The sequence below is a fragment of the Eleutherodactylus coqui genome, chromosome 8 (genome assembly GCF_035609145.1).
Source record: "Eleutherodactylus coqui strain aEleCoq1 chromosome 8, aEleCoq1.hap1, whole genome shotgun sequence".
In the NCBI taxonomy this organism is placed as follows: Eukaryota; Metazoa; Chordata; class Amphibia; order Anura; family Eleutherodactylidae; genus Eleutherodactylus; species Eleutherodactylus coqui.
This window is the reverse complement of record NC_089844.1, coordinates 177,097,233-177,114,367: the sequence shown is the minus strand read 5'-3', so window position 1 is coordinate 177,114,367 and position 17,135 is coordinate 177,097,233. Positions and strand designations below refer to the sequence as shown.

The 17,135-nt window shown below is 47.2% G+C and overlaps 1 protein-coding gene across 5 annotated transcripts in view; it reads left to right on the top strand.

The window, feature by feature from the left end:
* LOC136577238 (uncharacterized) overlaps nt 1–17,135 on the top strand; it is a 22,097-nt gene extending 4,962 nt beyond the window's left edge. For 3 of the 5 annotated variants that reach the window (XM_066577049.1, XM_066577047.1, XM_066577048.1), the window contains exons 2-16: nt 4,762–4,843; nt 7,052–7,080; nt 7,194–7,262; nt 7,708–7,773; nt 9,333–9,428; nt 9,515–9,598; nt 10,102–10,375; nt 11,305–11,496; nt 13,510–13,538; nt 13,630–13,686; nt 14,969–15,040; nt 15,460–15,534; nt 16,264–16,353; nt 16,431–16,508; nt 16,879–17,135. In XM_066577049.1, coding sequence (XP_066433146.1) covers nt 4,813–4,843; nt 7,052–7,080; nt 7,194–7,262; nt 7,708–7,773; nt 9,333–9,428; nt 9,515–9,598; nt 10,102–10,375; nt 11,305–11,496; nt 13,510–13,538; nt 13,630–13,686; nt 14,969–15,040; nt 15,460–15,534; nt 16,264–16,353; nt 16,431–16,493 — 1,227 coding nt within the window. In that variant the 5' untranslated portion in view covers nt 4,762–4,812 and the 3' untranslated portion in view covers nt 16,494–16,508; nt 16,879–17,135. Of the gene's footprint in view, nt 1–2,190; nt 2,230–4,761; nt 4,844–7,051; nt 7,081–7,193; nt 7,263–7,707; nt 7,774–9,332; nt 9,429–9,514; nt 9,599–10,101; nt 10,376–11,304; nt 11,497–13,509; nt 13,539–13,629; nt 13,687–14,968; nt 15,041–15,459; nt 15,535–16,263; nt 16,354–16,430; nt 16,509–16,878 lie in introns of those variants that run through there. The other 2 variants (XM_066577050.1, XM_066577052.1) reach the window with 2 other exon arrangements.

Sequence of the window (17,135 nt, the reverse complement as noted above, 5' to 3'; positions counted from 1 at the left end):
GTACTGGAGCCTCCATGCCCACCCATATCACATCTTGTATCCAAGCTAGAGGTGGTACAACAGGGTACTAAAGCCTCCATGGCTGCCTGTATCACATCTTGTATCCAAGGCAGAGGTGGTATAACAGGGTACTAGAGCCTCTATACCCACCCGAATCACATCTTGTATCCAAGCTAATGGCTGCTCAACAGGATACCAGAGCCTCCATGCCCACCTGCATCATGTCTCGTATCCAAGCTAGAGGCTGTACAACACAGTAGTGGAGCCTCTATGCCCACCCGTATCACATCTTATATCTAAGGCAGAGGTGGTACAACAGGGTACTAGAGCCTCCATGCCCACCCGTATCACATCTTGTGCAGCATCCCAGAGGGTAACTCCAGACACAGGGTATACGTTGAGGAGCTGGGAGGGTAGAGTGGTAACTAGTCACGGTGGCACTTACCAGGCTCCCTCCCAGAGGGACACACGCAGCCTTGACCAGAGCAGCACTGGGCCTCTTCCGGACAACCTTAGGAGAGGGAAGGCCAATATATATGGAACAGGTATGTGGGTTTGTCACGAGTGACGCCACTGCTCCTTTACCCACCGGTATGACCCTCGGCGGTAATAAAGAGAATGCACACAATCAATGTTTAAGTACCTCAGTCCCTGGGTACAGTCAGGGCCTGGCAAACTTTACTTGAAGAAAATTTGAAACAAGGCACAACTTCAAAAGACAAACGAGTGCAGGCAAGACAGAAGATTTGAGGTCAGGGAGGAAACACAGGATGACACCGGTCCTGCAGTCTCAGTTATCTGTCAGGAACTGCTCCTGGAAGGGGAACACTTCGGAGGAGGATGGGGGTAGGGTCACTCCACAGACACTCTTACAGGACAGTACCTCTGCATGGTGATCTTGGCCTTTTCTTCTCACATGCACTCTCAATCTCTCTTACTTCTCACTTTCTAATGGCTCCTGGCAATCCACAGTAAATCGCTCTGCTTCCTCCATCACTTCACCACGAGGGTTGAAGGTACCCCCATGTGGCTAGCATTCCACTCAACCGTTGAAGGTGATGAAAGGACTGAACCCAGAAGAGCCACACCTTGCTCTCAGGCACTCACATTTATAGACAACATAGATCACGTGACATGACATACATTGATACTTTCCAGACATCTCCCAGTCTCATGCAGACATTAACCTCTCACTTGCTGCAGCTGCGCAATACACATAACAGGAGACTAGACAATTTGCACAGCGCATCTATACAAACGACATGTATGACATTTATAGATGTATGTATGTATGTATGACATAGACTTCTGGCCACTACACTTGTATCCAAGCTAGAGGTGGTACACAACAGGTACTAGAGCCTCCCTATAAGGGGTCGGTTCTCCACAATAAATGATCCTTCTGCTCTGATATTGTAATTACTTATACTGAGTTGGGTTCTGGATGCAGGATCCCCCAGCGGTATCTGACCTTGGCCAGTGACCCCGTGCACCTGTCAATCATCTTCATTATTTGTGCTGCGTATGGTCTGGACATATCGTCGTCGGACATGTGCAGTATAGATTTCCCCACGCCATCGCTAGGCAGTGACGTGGAATACGCGGATGGGCCACAAGTCGGACGGGTTCCATTGACTTCAATGGAAACCGTCCATGAGGACACTGCACTAAAATAGAGCATGATGCAGAATCCAGAGCGGGCGTCTGATATCAACATTGTTTTTCCACTCGTGTACAGGTAAAAGCGTTTTAGCATACCATGCTATGGAAGGTATTTGCTGCAGAACCCGGAGGCAGACGCCCGCTATGGATTCAACAATGCAAATTTGCCTGTGTGCAGCCGGCCTTACTTATATCAATGCTGCAATCACGCAGAAAAAAGTTTATATATATATACTTCTTCTAGGGGGAGCTTTGGTCTGACAAGGACTGTATGTGGATAGTGAGATAACATGATGTGTTCGCACTTGTATCCCCTCAGGGTCTGTGCTGGTTGCAGCCCGCGCCCCTCAGGTGTGTGCGGACCGTACAGACTTAGAACTGGAAGTTTTATGTAAACGTTTTCTTGTAACAGAAAAGTTCCTATCGGGCGCCGTGCCGTCTGCTTGCCTCCTGTCACTTCCTGCTGCAGGAAGAGGTGAGAGGTTTCAGATGTCTCCTTAGACCTCACCCAGCACGCAGCGCTGCTGCATATGCAGCATGCTAGATGGGACGTGGATGATGAGAGAGGTAGTTGCCCTCAAGCAGGTCACAGCGGTGATCACCAGCAGCGGTGAACTGATAATAATAAGTGGGCTGGTAGTTTGTCGTGACGCCAGCGCTACACAGCAGAGTTGCGAGAGAAGCGATCAGGCGGAGACTGGGGGTTGTAGTAAAAGCACATTGCATCGGCTTACTGAACTCCGCAGGTTTATAACTCACCGTTTCTCAACATACAATTATTTACAATATTCATCAACCGTACGATGGCGGTAAGGCCGGCTCACAGGAGCGGGTTAGATTCTGCATGCGGGGGGCCCTCAGCGGATCCCAGGCCGTGACCCTGCGTACGGTACTTTGCTGTACTGCAGGTGACCGCGGAGGCTCACAGTTGGTCATGTGCGGTACTGTTTTTTTTTTTCCCTCTTTGTTTGTATTTCGGGCACCGTTGCTTAGCGATGGCGTGGGTACCCCCAGCCGATACACAAGGTTAATTGCATATGGGCTGCGGGTTGGATATCTCGATTGACCTCAATGGCGACCATCCACGTGGATTCCGCGACTAAATACAGCATTCCGCAATTTTTCTCCCGCTCATAGAATACGCAATTTGTATCCGCGACTGCGAAGGAAGGAAATATCGACACTACAGCCTTCCAATGCCTGCATTTTGCCACAGACGGCGTTCATGGATTCCTCAATTAAAATCTGCTTGTGTGAGACCCCCCTAAGGTCGCCGGCATATCTGAGGGGTGTTGGAGGTCAGCGTTTTTTTAACGCTGCGATCTCGCTGCTTTTTCAACACGATTGTCAATGGGACTTTCTAATGTTAAAAACGCATCGCACAAAAATCGCACAGCACAAAGTTGTGATGCGTTTTTAACATTAGGAAATCCCATTGACATTTGTGTTAAAAAAAAGCAACAATATCGCAGCGTTAAAAAAACGCAAGTGTGTGGGAGCCTTAAAAAAGGAATAAATGGCTTTTAGTGAACAGGTGACTTCTGTGGCGGTGCAGACTTCGGCGCTGGCCTCCGTTTACTTCCTCCTAGATGTTGTGCTGGCTCGCTCACCCAAGGAACCAGGCTCACAAACGAGTCGGAGCCCAGAGCGGGATCAGTCTTTGACCGCGGCTTGCGATCCAGTGCACTTTCGTCTCCTGTTCTGCGGATGACCACGGACGCTCGCCGTCAGTCATGCACAGTACCGCTGTTTTTAAAAAGTGTTTGTTTTTCCAATGTGCCATCAGAAGGCGATGACACGGGTACCCGCGACCTATACGCAATGGTCGGACGTCTTCCATTAACTTCATTGGAAGCCGTCCATGCGGAGTCCGCATAGAAATAGATCATGCTGCGGAAATCGCAGTCATTAACCGCTCATGTGAGCAGACACGCGAAGGCTCTATTTTTTTCAGTGGGTGTAGAATACCGCAGATCGTCCACGCGGGTGACAATCATGGATTCCGCAATTCAAATCTGGTTGTGTGCAGCCGGCTTAAGGCGCTTGGGCGCTCTCTATTACGGTTAGCGGATCACTTGTTACTCCAACGGGAAGAAGGGCCTCTCCGGACTCCTCCCTTACAACTGTCACTCATACCAGATCTTCTCCACTCTCCCCGGTTTCTCCATCCCGCATCTCTCACTGACCATACGTTTGCTCCGCTCGCTTTCCCTAGAACGACTCCCCCATCCCCTGCGCACTTCCGGTCTTCCTGTGCGCGACCTTTTCTTCTCTCCCTTCCCTGACCAATCATTCTCTGTCACACAGCAGTCAATCAGCCGATTCCAAAAACCTTCTTCTAAAGCATACTGGCCAATGAGAAATGGGGCTGCCAGCAACCAATCACAAGGGTCTATTGACCGCAGGTGCCAGTCAGATTTCACAGCGTTCTCTGTTTCTCGACATATCACGCAGCATGAGCGCTATGCTTTACTATGAGCAGCTGTCTATATACAATATATTGCATGTGGGCAACATTACATACGGAGCCGTGCTGTGTAACAGAGCGGGAAATTAATAAAAGTCACACTGCGCATGACGGCGTGCGTGAGATCCACGGTTGTGCGCAGTACGCTCACTGCCATACGCGGTCTCTGCCGGCTCACACAGACCGGTAAAACGCTTCGGGTGGATGGTTTTACGCAAACGGTTGTGTGAATGAGGCCTTAATGGGCACTACATTTAACCCATTGTGGGACGTAGGTGAATGCCTGACTGCCTCCCCACAGCGACAGCTTTGTGCAAGACCCTTCTGAGTCACTACAAATATATTAGGAGAGCAGCAGAATATATATCTAGACTTGCCTGCTTTATTTCCTTTCTACTGATACTTTGTCACATCCAGAGCTGCAATCACAGTTCAGCAGTTCCATCATGCCTTCTACTCCAGTCACATCCAGAGCAGTACTCACATTTCTACTTTATGGTTTCTTCTGCCCCCTGCTGGTGCAGTCTTTGCTCTTCTGCAGTGCACTGTGGGATATGCACAGAGCAGGGGACTTGCGGTCTCTGCTGCTCCTTGGCGTCTCTGAAGTTTATATCCATTTGCTCGTCCTCCAGGGCAGCCGCTGAGAATCCGTTGTCTGAGATCTGCAGGATCCTCACTGTTACATGGACGCCCTCGCGGAGCGGATCGGGAGAGGTAAGAGTGGAGCTCCACCAGAACTTCATCAACCTCCTTCATAATGTTATATGGGAGCAGAAGGAGGTGGAGGTGGGTGAATGAGGGGGGTGTAGTCATGATCAGGGGCGTAACTATAGAGGGTGCAGGGGATGCGGTTGCACCTGGGCCCAGAAGCCTTAGGGGCCCATAAGACCTCTCTTCTCCATATTGGGAGCCCAGTACTATGAATAAAGCATTATAGTTGGGGGCCCTGTTACAGATTTTGCACCAGGGCCCAGAAGCTTCAAGTTACGCATCTGGTCATGATGTTATATGGGAGCAGAAGGAGGTTGAGGTGTATGTATGGGTGAATGAGGGGGGTGTAGTCATGATGTTATATGGGAGCAGAAGGAGATGGAGGTGTGTGTAAGTGGGTGAATGAGGGGGGGTGTAGTCATGATGTTTGTTGCTTCAGTATGGGGTGACATTTGGGTATGTGTGCTAATATACATCATAGAGCTTGTAGGACTTGGGGTGCAGTCACATCGGTGAGTGTGAGTCATGCCCAGCATTCTTGGGCGAGTCTCACAATATACGAAACTCGCTTGATTGTATGACCATGTGAATGCACCCTAGAGCATACAGCAGGGGTCTCTGGGTGGTCCGCAGGGGTCTCTGGTCAGTTTCCACCCAGAGAGCAGATTGAGCTTGAATGAGAGAAGGAAGCAAGTGGTGACCAGCGCCAAAGAGCCCTGCGGCGTGGAAGGGGCAAAGCCCCAACTGCACTTTCTCTTGGAATAGTCACACCCAGCGGGTGCTCTGCATATCAGCTTGTGGCGGCTGATACCAGCTGGTATCTGCCAGATACTAAACGGCACTTGTGCACTTGGACTGTGAGTATGCAGATCACAATATACGATAAGCGCGGTTGCGCTGAAGGTCTTGAAGCTTCGCTTACAATCACTCAGTAATTTTTTTTTTCTTTTGTCCAGAAGACCGGAGACGGCCTTGTTATTATTGCTGACATACAACCCCAATTCCCAAAAAGTTTGGACTCTGTGTAAAATGTAAAGAAAAAAAGAATGTGATGATCTGCAAATCTCCTCTAAGCATAATTCACGATCGAACATAGAACCCGCGTCAGATGAGGAAGGCAGACATTTTCCTATTTCATTTAAAATAAAAAAAATTTGAAATTATTGGCAGCAACACATCTTCCAAAAAGAGGGGCGGGGTTAACAAAAGGCTGGAAGAGTAAGTGGTGCTAATGAAGAACAGCTGGAGGGTCAGTGTTCTACTAAGTCACATGACTGTGTGTATAAAGAGCATGTTAGAGAGGCAGAGTCTCTCAGAAGCTATTATTTTCGGTGACAGCCATATGAGGGCTTGTTTTTTGCAGAACCAGTTGTATTTTTTATAATGGCGTCATGGGTCGATATATAATGTACTGCATGACTTTTTTGCAATTTTTTTAGGAGGATTGGGGGAAAAAAAAAGAAACCCTGCCATTTGTTTTGTTTTTTTTTTTGTTTCATTTTTCTGACATTCGGTGTGCAATATGATGCGCTCACCTGATTCTCCGGTCAGCACGATTACGGTGACACAAATCTGCTTTTTTAAAGATTTCATTTGCTAAAGCCTCTTAATGGTTGCCATGAAATGACACATTAAGGGGTTAAAATTGTTACTAAAGCATTCTGGTTTGCACAGCAAGGCTATCTGATGACTATCCCTACACAGAGAACCTCCTCGCAGCCCTCAGCCTCCAGTAATGTCCTGGGCCGAGGTTTAGGGACCCTTGCATGCAAGCATCCGGCGGTCACAGGGGCCTCCATGGTGGATAGCGAGTCACCTCAGTAAACTACACCGTCTTCAGGGGAAAGTTGGAGGATGATGGGGGCGGATAATTGAGGAGGTAGGGGGAAGATGATAGTGTTGATAGATGATGGGAAGACTATGATGGAGGAGATTATAATTTGGTGAAAGGAGGATAATGGGGAGGATGATAGGGGGAGGTTGGGGAAGGTTGGAGGATGAAAATTGGGGGTGGGTGGATGATTTGGAGAATGATGGCACTGGGGAGGATGATTGGGGAAAAGGTTGGAGATGATGACATTGGGCAAGTAGAAGAATATGGTAGAGATTAGCTATGGTAGGTGGGTTTACAGAGTGATGGGGGGGGGGGGTAGAGGCGGGTCGGGAGCAGTTGGGGGTCATTAGATAATATAATTTTTATTTCTATTGCAGCAAAGCTGGGCCCCGCCCCCCTGCCGTATGTAAGTGTCCACGTGTGCTGCTGACGTATACTATATGTTATGTTACTCTATTACTCCAATGACTACATCATTATATATGCTGTATAGACTTACCACTTGTGTTGCCATCACAGATCTTCGTCATTGTGCTTCTTCCCTTCTACACATTGTTCTCCAGCCATGAAAACTCCTTGTTGTTTTCTGTAAGTATTTTCTGTGGTGTTTGGGGTTAATGATGACATCACGGTGCCAGAAGAGCGGCACATCCTCCAGGAGCCCCAGGCTCAGACATGATAGAGCCCGTGAGGTCCACCAGTGACCTGGAGCTGCCGGGACCGATCGCTTTTTACAGGGGGGGTCAATGACTTATTAGTAGCATAATAATGCTCGGCGTCACCCACCTTTCCCAGACTCCTGAATAACAGATATGACCTGTATATTGTCCTCTAATGCTCAGTATCACCCTCCTTTCCCAGACTTCTGATTGGCATATTTTGCCCAGTGATGAGACTGGGGGGCGGATGTCTCCAGGGGACCCGGTCCAATCCCCGTCCCCTTACAGTTATGGCCCTCGGTCTGAGTCACCTGCGCTGCGGTCGGTTTGTATCTCATGTCGCTTCTTGTAAGATATTAATTATTTCCTTCCAGGTGTGTGTCATTATCACAGTCACCGTAAAAGGTTCGCTGCTCTCATGCTGGATCCTGTACAGAGCGGTGAGTTGTGCCGGACAATTGGAACCGCATGCCTACACTGTGATTTATAATAACAAGATCTAGAGGTAAAGCCCCCCCCAGGACTCCTGTAGACCCCATGGAAGCAGTAAGGTCCAGCACTCCCTCCACTGCACAGGACCTCCAGCTCTGGATCCTCCTGGTTTACAAATGGAATGCCAGAACTGCAGTGAAGACTGACACTGAGCAGAAGTGTAGAAGAAGCAGACAGAGGTTGTGACTCTGTTACTGGGTCTTCATCACAACATGCTGCAGATTACAGTCGAACAGGCTCTCGGATTCAGTGGGCACTTGCAGTGGGGTGATATGCTGGATCCAGGGGGTCCCAGTCATGATTTTTAGTGATCAGCATGAACAACCTACATGACCGTGCAGCGGGAAACCATGGCTGCTATTTAATGGCCCTGCCTACCCTGATATGCCCTGTAGAAGTCACATGACAATGCTGATAGTAGAAACATGGGTGTGGTACCCAGGCAAATTCCAAATATACGATAATCTAATATAGGGGGCATAAAAATAATAAACTAACACTACACAGTACTTTCAGCTAGTCCGCCCTGAGAGATCATACAGAGACCCGCCCTGAAAAGGGTGACCCCGTCCAGAGTCTAACCCTAGCAGACCCTGGACAGCAAATGCTGTCATCAGCCCAATGCATTTCACCTAAGAAATGCATTGGGCATTGATGGGACATTTAGAAACAACAGATAATGCCAGTGAGCATGAAATGCAGTATCAACAAAGTAAAAGGATCCCGGTGCCAGCGCAGTGCCACTGATACTGGGATTCTTTCGCTTTGTTGATACTGCAATTCTATGCCCAGTGGCATTATCAGTTTGTAAATGTCCCATGATGAGCCCTGCTTTCTTTGGTGAAACATTTAGGGATGATGACAGCATTTTTTGTCCAGGGTTTGCAAGGATCATACTCCAGACGTGGTTGCCCTTTTCAGGGCGGGGTCTCCGTATAATCTCTCAGAGACGCATTTTGCGTCCGTGTAAATGGCACTAAAGCCTGGAAGGACTACTAGTCTGGGTGTGTTAGCAAACTCGCTAAAAGAGTCTGGATGCCTTTCTTGGGGCGCTACAATATTACGTGTTATATCACTGATTGCTCAGAAGGGGTGGTGATCCGGGGATTATTCTGATTGCCAGATCGCAGTCGGAGAAGGAATTTTTTTCCCCCTAAAATGAGAAAAAAATGGCTTCTACCTCATTGGGGTTTTTTGGATCAATAGGCTGGGTGGGTAATAGGCTGAATTGGATTGGCACATGTGTTTCTTCAGCCTTAGATACTATGTTACTACTATCAGCATTGTCATGTGACTTCTGCAGGGACTGCTATGGAGCTGGTATTGTAGTAAGACAGTTCTTTCTATATATCTCCTCTGGGGGAGGGGGTTGGATAATGTTTCATATATTACTCCCTGGATATTTTTGGGGTCTGGGGGCCCACATTCGGGTAGTCTGGTAATAGTTTTTATACATATGGATTACTCATTTTAGTGCAAACCGATTTTTATATTTCTCCTCCCGCAGACATCTGGGATCCTGCAGGTGACGCTGGTGTCCTGTGTGATGATCGGCCAGATAATCCTCCTTCAGTCCTGTCTTCAGTCCTCCCTCCTTGCCTTGGTGAGTAGTAGCCACCGTTCACACTGAGCCACATCCTGTATAATCTCCAGCTCTGTAATAACCAGCTCTTTTGTCTCCTCCTGAAGATCGTCCTCATTCCTCCGTCCACCTTCACTGGCATCTGTATCTTCACGTTACATCTATGGGACCGGAGGGATGACAACCACAAGGTGAGCGCTGGGACGTGTGATACCTCTGACCACATGTGGGGGGGCTCATAGTGTTCACACCGTGCCGCAGCGTTACGACCTGCCATGATAATGGCTATTCCATTATACTTTGAAATAGTCGTACCGCATATGATTTACCTGCTAATTAGAGAGGCAGGAAGATACATGAGGGAGGGCATTGTGAGCGCGGCATATTGCTAGTTCCCAACATGTTTTATAGCCTTCAGAAATGCAGTAGCTGCTGACTGCCACCTGCAGCAGGGGGCGCTGACTTGCGTCTTCAATATCATGTGAGGCTCTGCTTGCATCAGTTTGGAGGCTTCGTTGCAGATGTTTTAAGGAACTATAACATTGCATTAGTCAGCGGGGTCTATCAAGCTTCACCGGTGTCCGTCATGCAACGGATGCTTATGTGCTTATAGTACTTGGGTGCAGGCCGGGTGTGTACTAATCAGTGCCGGGTCTCTGACTGTCTCTTCATGTGTTCTTCCTTTTTATTCCAGGACCCCTCGCCTAGTCCCTGGAGCAGACAGGTTATCGGGATATTCTCCCGCAATGCGCCAGAGGAATACGCCTGGTTGAGCTCCATGCTGAAGAAGGTGGGGAGTGTAGTTTCTTTCACTATCACCAACTCGAATTCTCATCAGTTTGAACAGCAGGTCTCCCAGTGCACGTTCGCCATCTTGTATCACTCAAAGACGCGAGGACGGGTCAATATCACCAATGTGACGGACTCTCTGTATGACCGCGAGCTGGAACACATGTCGCTGGTGCTCGGTAAGCTGAATACAACAGTTGCGCCATCCTGTGTTGGTGTTTTCTGCATTCTAAAATAGACTTTGTTGAGGTGGCATTACCACCAGACATCACGCCTATACAAATCCCCATTCACTAGCATATGTACGTATTACAGGTGGCCAGAAGGCAGCGCCTGGTCCTATATGATAAGGGTAGATGAAGTGTCCGGCAGGCTGGAACCTGTGGTTTCTAAGATCTTCATATACGAATATAGAATTCGCCCCATCTCCATTGCCATTATTGAACCACAATCCCTGAGATAGGAGTACCCTCCATTAGTTGACCTCCTCTACATCCCTTATGGCAGAGAACATTGGCTTCATCTTCAGGTTTGGTCTTCTGTAACTTTGAAAGGAGATAATCCAAAGATGGCCTCCACTATTAGGAAGTTTTGAAATGTCAGTCGCATTCAATCTCTTTGGTCTTCAGTCCTAAATAAATAAATAAGAATCCATTCTGGAAGAGATTTGTGGTGCCATAGTCCACACGCTGTACATTGGACTTTACTGCTGTGTGATGTAGTGTCAACTGAACAAATACTCTTCATAAATTATAGGAATCGAAAAACATGGTGGCTTTCCTCCAAAAACAGCGTCACCCTTGTGAGCTGCATCTAGAATTGCAGTTCTGTCCTGGTAATGCTGTTTTGGAAGAAATCCCCCAGGTTTTTCTAATCTTTGACCACCTTTTTTAAGGCATTTCTGCCTCATTAGATGATCCTAGAAGACCTTGTCCTACGTCATCATAGGACTCTGCAGGCCGGATGGCAGGAGATTTACTGTTGGAGTATTTTTGGGTCTTTTGTGTTGTCTTTGAGAGCTCTGAACCACCAAAAGTGTGGGGTGATATAACGCGCTCCTCGGACCTCCATCCCTGGTTTACCACATTAATCTCTATTGTCCACACAGGTAAGAGTAATGTGATTGTTGTGGCCGACGACATGGATGACAGCAGCCCCCGGACCGAAAACAACATCCTGACGAAGCAGATGTCCATCTCTCAGCTCAGCCGCGGCCTCTATCTCTTCTCCGCCAAGGAGAAAATGGATGATCAACTGATGAAAGCTAAAGTGCAGCCATTATATGATATACTCTCCAAAGGTACAGCCGAGGTCTAGGTCCAGAGAGGAGATGGTGGTGGGGCTATCCGAGCAGCCATTATGTAATATATAATTTCCAAAGTTACAGCTAGGGTTTAGGTCCAGAGAGGAGACGGTGGTGGGGCTATCCGTAATATAATCTCCAAAGGTACAGCTGGGGTTTAGGTCCAGAGAGGAGGCAGCGATGGACGCGTTGTCTAAGTGGCCATTGAAGTTAGCTATGTTGCTGTAGAAGAAAACTTTCATCTGTACAGAATGCAAACCAACAAAGATAACTGCAACCCAATCTCAGAATGCCTCGCCCATTGTTTTAAATGGGGTCGGAAAACACATCGCACAATGAGAAACATTTGCCGATTCTCTGCCACGGATTGCTACTTCACTGAAGTGATGCGAGGCGTTTTTAACACAAAAACACCTCTCATCCGTGGGGACATCGCACATTGGCGAGCACAATATCGGGCCGACTCTCACAGCCCGATATCAGACTCGTTAGTGTGAAATTAGCCTTATTTATATGATCACATCCGAAGACCCGTAACTGAGTCCAAACATTGGGAGTGAAGAATTCACCAAGCCAATGCTGATGGTACAAATAGAGACATCTTCGTCCTACATGGACCACACAGCCTTGACATGTGAGCAGTTACCAAAATGTTGAGATTGGCTCAATAAAGAATTGTTCATCTGCGATCTGGACAAATGAGGCAGACGCCATCTTTACTGCTAGAGGGAAGGGATATCTGTAAGAGCAAAAATGGGGCAATCGACATCTCTAATTCTAGGTCCCTTCTTTTGAGTACTTGTGGTGTCTTCTGAATGATCAAACTCCTATGTACTGTACACTGACCTTTCTCTTGATGTTGTGTAATGTCTGCACTCTCAGTGGAGACTCTTCTGCCTTGTTTCTGTATCAATGAGACCATTATGTGACACATTAAACATTTATTAAAGCTGCTTTTGGTCTAAATCTTGTGGACTGGAATTTTCAGTGGACATCCAAACATTCGGCATCATCACCCTTCCTCGTAGTTCGGATTCTTTCTTAAACCATTGCACACCCCACCAGTTGTAAACCATCAAGTCTATTGTGTCCCAGCAGGTAGGGTTGAATGGATGGTGGAGTATGATCTCTCATCTAGAAGGTAAGGTGGAATAGTTTAGTAGAGTATGATTCCCCCATCTGGAAGGTAGGGGTTCCGTATCTCATCTGGGAGGTAGGGCTAAATTCCTTGGTGTAGTAGGATTCCTCATCAGGGAGGTATGGTAGGACAAATTCACTTAGTGGAGTATGATCCCCTAGCTGGGAGGCTAGCATGAATCGCTGAATAGAATACTATCCCTCATCCTGGAGGTAGAACTGAATGAATAGTGGACTACGATCCCTCATCCGGGAGGGAGGGCTGCATCCCTCGGTGTAGTACAATCCCTCATCTGGGCGGTAAGGCTGAATGGATGGTAGAATGCAATCCCTCACCTGGGAGGTAGGGTTGAATTGCTTGCTGAAGTATGATCTCTCATCCTGGATGTACGGCTAAATGGATGGTGGAGTACGATCTCTCATCTGAAAGGTAAGGTGGAATCGCCTAGTACAATATGATTCCCCCATTCAAAAGGTAGGGCTGAATTGCTTGGTGGGGTACGGTAGCTCATTTGGGAGGTAGGGCTGAATCCTTGGGTGTAATACGGTTCCTCATCAAGGAGGTACAGTAGGACAGAATCACTTGGTTGAGTATGATCCCTTATCCAGGAGGTGGGGCTGAACCGCTTGCTGGAGTACAATCCCTCATCCCTAATGTAGGGTTGAATGTATGGTAAAGTATGCTCTGTCATCCGGGAGGGGCGACTAAATCCCTTGATGTAGTATGATCCCTTATCTGGGAGGTAAGACTGAATGGATGCTGGAGTGTGATCCCACATCCCAGAGGTAGGGCTGAGTCTTTTGGTGGAGTACGATCATATTTTTATGGCCTTTTGATGAAATAAAGAACTCAAATTTCTTTTCTCCCCTCAGGGTCGACCAGTGATGTTGTATGTGATGTAGTAAGTACATCTCCCATCCATCATAAGATCTTCTAAGGCCCCTGTGTTATCTTACTGCTTCTCATACTAATGGATTGTTTCTTGTGCTCAGGTCTCTGTCTTCTTGGTCGTCGCCCCCTGGTTCTACTTCATCTATTCCATCTACCATGTGAGTTGGAGAACCTAGTAGCTTCCTCGAGACATTTATGATGTTAAGGATCAGAAGATTTAGATTGATTCTAAATAATGGAGCCTTATTTATCAGCCCTGACGGTAAGACTGTCCTTGTCGCTCATTGCAACCAATCAGAGCCGAGCTTTTGATTTACCACTGCAGTTTAAGAAAAGAAAACTGGTTGGTTACGATGGGCGGCAAGGACAGTTCTGACAAATAAGGCCCAAGGTGTATTAGGAAGATCATGTATAATGTATTAGATGCCACAACATTTTCTGCAAACTCACTTAATGGCAATTTGTAACATCATAAATACACTTGGGGTCCGTCCTCTGCTTTCTGGGTTTCCTGAGCTCCACAGGGGGCACTCTCCAGTCCTGTCTCCGAAGGGTCCATGGGAACACCATGCTCTGTGCTGCTGTGAACTCCATCTGGAGTGGTCAACGCCGCGCTATCTGTCATAACCCTGTGTAAAGAGTACATTGGGTGGGGGAGGGGTGAAGCTCTAGGTGCAGGTTGAATGGAGCATAGCGAGTATTGCCTTGGGGTAAAACCACAGAATGATGAAAAAAATGTCTGAAAATGAACTGTTCCTACAAAACCTATCTGGATTCAAATGGGATTGGTTGTCCTGAGGGAATATGTGTATGTCCTGTTTGTATCATACGTCATGTGCATGTCATATGCACTGTATGTAGTGTGTGAGCTGTATGTCGTATTTATGTTGTGTATGTATGACATCAGGGGCATAACTATAGAGGGTGCAGGGGATGTGGTTGCACCCGGGCCCAGGAGTCTTAGGGGGCCCATAAAGCCTCTCTTCTCCATATAGGGAACCCAGTACTATGAGTAAAGCATTATAGTTGGGGGCCCTGTTACAGGTTTTGCATGGGGCCCGGGAGCTTCAAGTTACGCCTCGGTATGACATCATTACTTACATAATGTATTGCTGGGTTTACTCATCATGAGTTTTTGGCCCGATGTAACAAGCGCCAAACGACATGTTGATCGGCGCTTGTTTTATTTTTTTTTTTACACCGGCCAACAATTGGCTTCCGGGATGAACAATCGTGCGTTTGCTCGTTATTTAGTTGATAATTTGTACCATAACACAGCCTGAATGTCGGCCGAACGAGCATTCCAAGCAACGCTGGGCCCGATCAGCCTGCGTAAATGGACCATCATTGGTTTATCCGGTATCGGTGTATCCATATATCCAACCTCCTGTAGAGTAATTAGATCCTCCTGATCGTTAACCTTTTCTCTTTCCTCTTCAGGTGTTTTTCTTGATCACAACAAACCTGAACGGGTCGTTTCTCATGTATTACTCCACTTGTGCAGCGAATCATGTGAGTAATGGGAGCAGCCAGGAGGAATCCTGGGTCCGGACTTAGATACATTATATATACGCACATATATACTCCCCCAGCTGCCTGTGGACATTCCCATTAATTATCATTCGTGTTCGTCATTCTCTATGGATATTACTACGTGACGTCTCTACGACTTCGGGGAGGTTATATGTCAGTGCCAGCTCTCCGGGGTGGGTATACATGTAGGTTGTGTATTACATGACTAGTTCTATATAATGGGGTTAGTGGTATATTGCGGTGCTCATACATAAGACATATAACCCCTGACCTCCCCGTATGACTTCCTGAACATGAGAGGCTGCTGGTGGGATGTGTTGTACTTGTGGCGCGTTTTGAGGGAAGACGTTTTCTTTTCTACTCCTTTTCGTTACACTTGGTTTAATTTTGCCTCCCAGCGCGACTCTGTGCTTCCATCTACGTATCCCATCCAGAGGCAGAGAAGGTTGCCCCACTCACGGGGGATAAAGAAGGTAGGTGGGGCCTATATGAGGCAGAACATGGCGGCTACTGGGCAAATGTTACATCTTGAAGTGCGCAGTTCATGCCGGAAAATTGCTTGATGTGTCTCAATTACTGCCAATCAGCGAGGAGACGGCGAGAATCTCTCAGTAGTCGGGTGACCAAGACCACATTATAGGCTGAGGATGAAGCTGCCTGTTAGTCGGTGTAAGGGTGCACTTACTTTCCCTGTGGCTGATCTGGGGACTGACTAGTCCCTTGTATAGATCGGCGGTTGACACCTGTATTACATGATTAAGTACCTTTATTTTCGGGGTTACCTACCTCCATTGAAAAAGAGTTTTCCCACGACTTAAAATTGTCTCACAACCACTCTTTTCTTCCTGGGTGCTGCTAACCAGGACATGTGACTGCTGCAGCCAATCACTGGCTATACAAGGTCTTTGTTGTGGCTAGTGATTGGCTGCAGCAATCACATGACCCACTGAGCAGCAACTAGGAAGCAAAGAGTAGCTGTAAGGCAATTTTAAGTAGGGGGAAAACCTCTTTAAGGGTGGGTTCACATGTCGCAGATCTTCAGCAAGTCAGTGATTTGTGAACGCGCCCTGAATGTTGCTTATGTTTAAACATTAGCATTTTCCATTTTAACAAATCTGTAGAGATTGGAAAGGGGCAAATCCTTCACAGTATGTGCGGACACCTCACTCCACACATTACACTAAGGACCTTCTCTTTTATAGGGTGCCCGTATGGCAGGACGCATTGCCGTTCTGCTTCTGATGGTGGTGGAGCTGTCCTCTCTCTACTGGGTGACATCACATATAAACATGGTGAGTGTGCCCGTGCCCTCCTCACCCACCATGAATGTCCATCTGATCCTTGATGACATGGTCTACCTTCTCTGTAGGTTCTGCTGATCACGCAGTCACTTGGGACTGGAGCTTTGACCCTTAAGATGTCTATGTTGTGACCAAAGGTCAACCAGGTATGTCAATGTAAAGGTGTGAGGCCTCTTATCTGAATCTGGGTAATTATGACAAGAAATATCAGACTTTCCAAGGATGATGATAAATGAAATGGGTCGGGCTGCGGATAGTCCTGCCCTTTGAACCATGCCCTGCCCACTTTTTAGAAAAGTAGCGAGGACAGTTGAAAAAGACCAAAAGTCAAGGTTTTTTTGCAACTTTTACAAGTCATAAATGTCTCTCTTTTCCCACTCAGTCCATTAGTGCCAGTCTATGGGCCAATCTCTCTCACCCAGTCACTCCAACCTGTCTTCTCATTCGCAGTAAAAAGACACCAATTCCAATTTTGAGAAGTCGTATCCAATATGAATTTTTTTTCTTCTTCACCAGGAAATTCCAGAAGAATCAGCCAAAAAGCAGAACCTCAGGGATTTGTACTAAGAAACATGTGCAGCGATGGCGGTCATACTCCATAGTACAGATATCTTCACCCTAAGACCATTCCTACTGAGCTGAGTGCTCTCAACACTCCGTTATACGTCCTCCAACCCTCAACTCACTTACAGCTTTTACTTCAGAAAAGGGAATTTTTATAAAATAATTATATATAAGTGTGAATATAAGAAAATAAAATGTCCATTCCACCA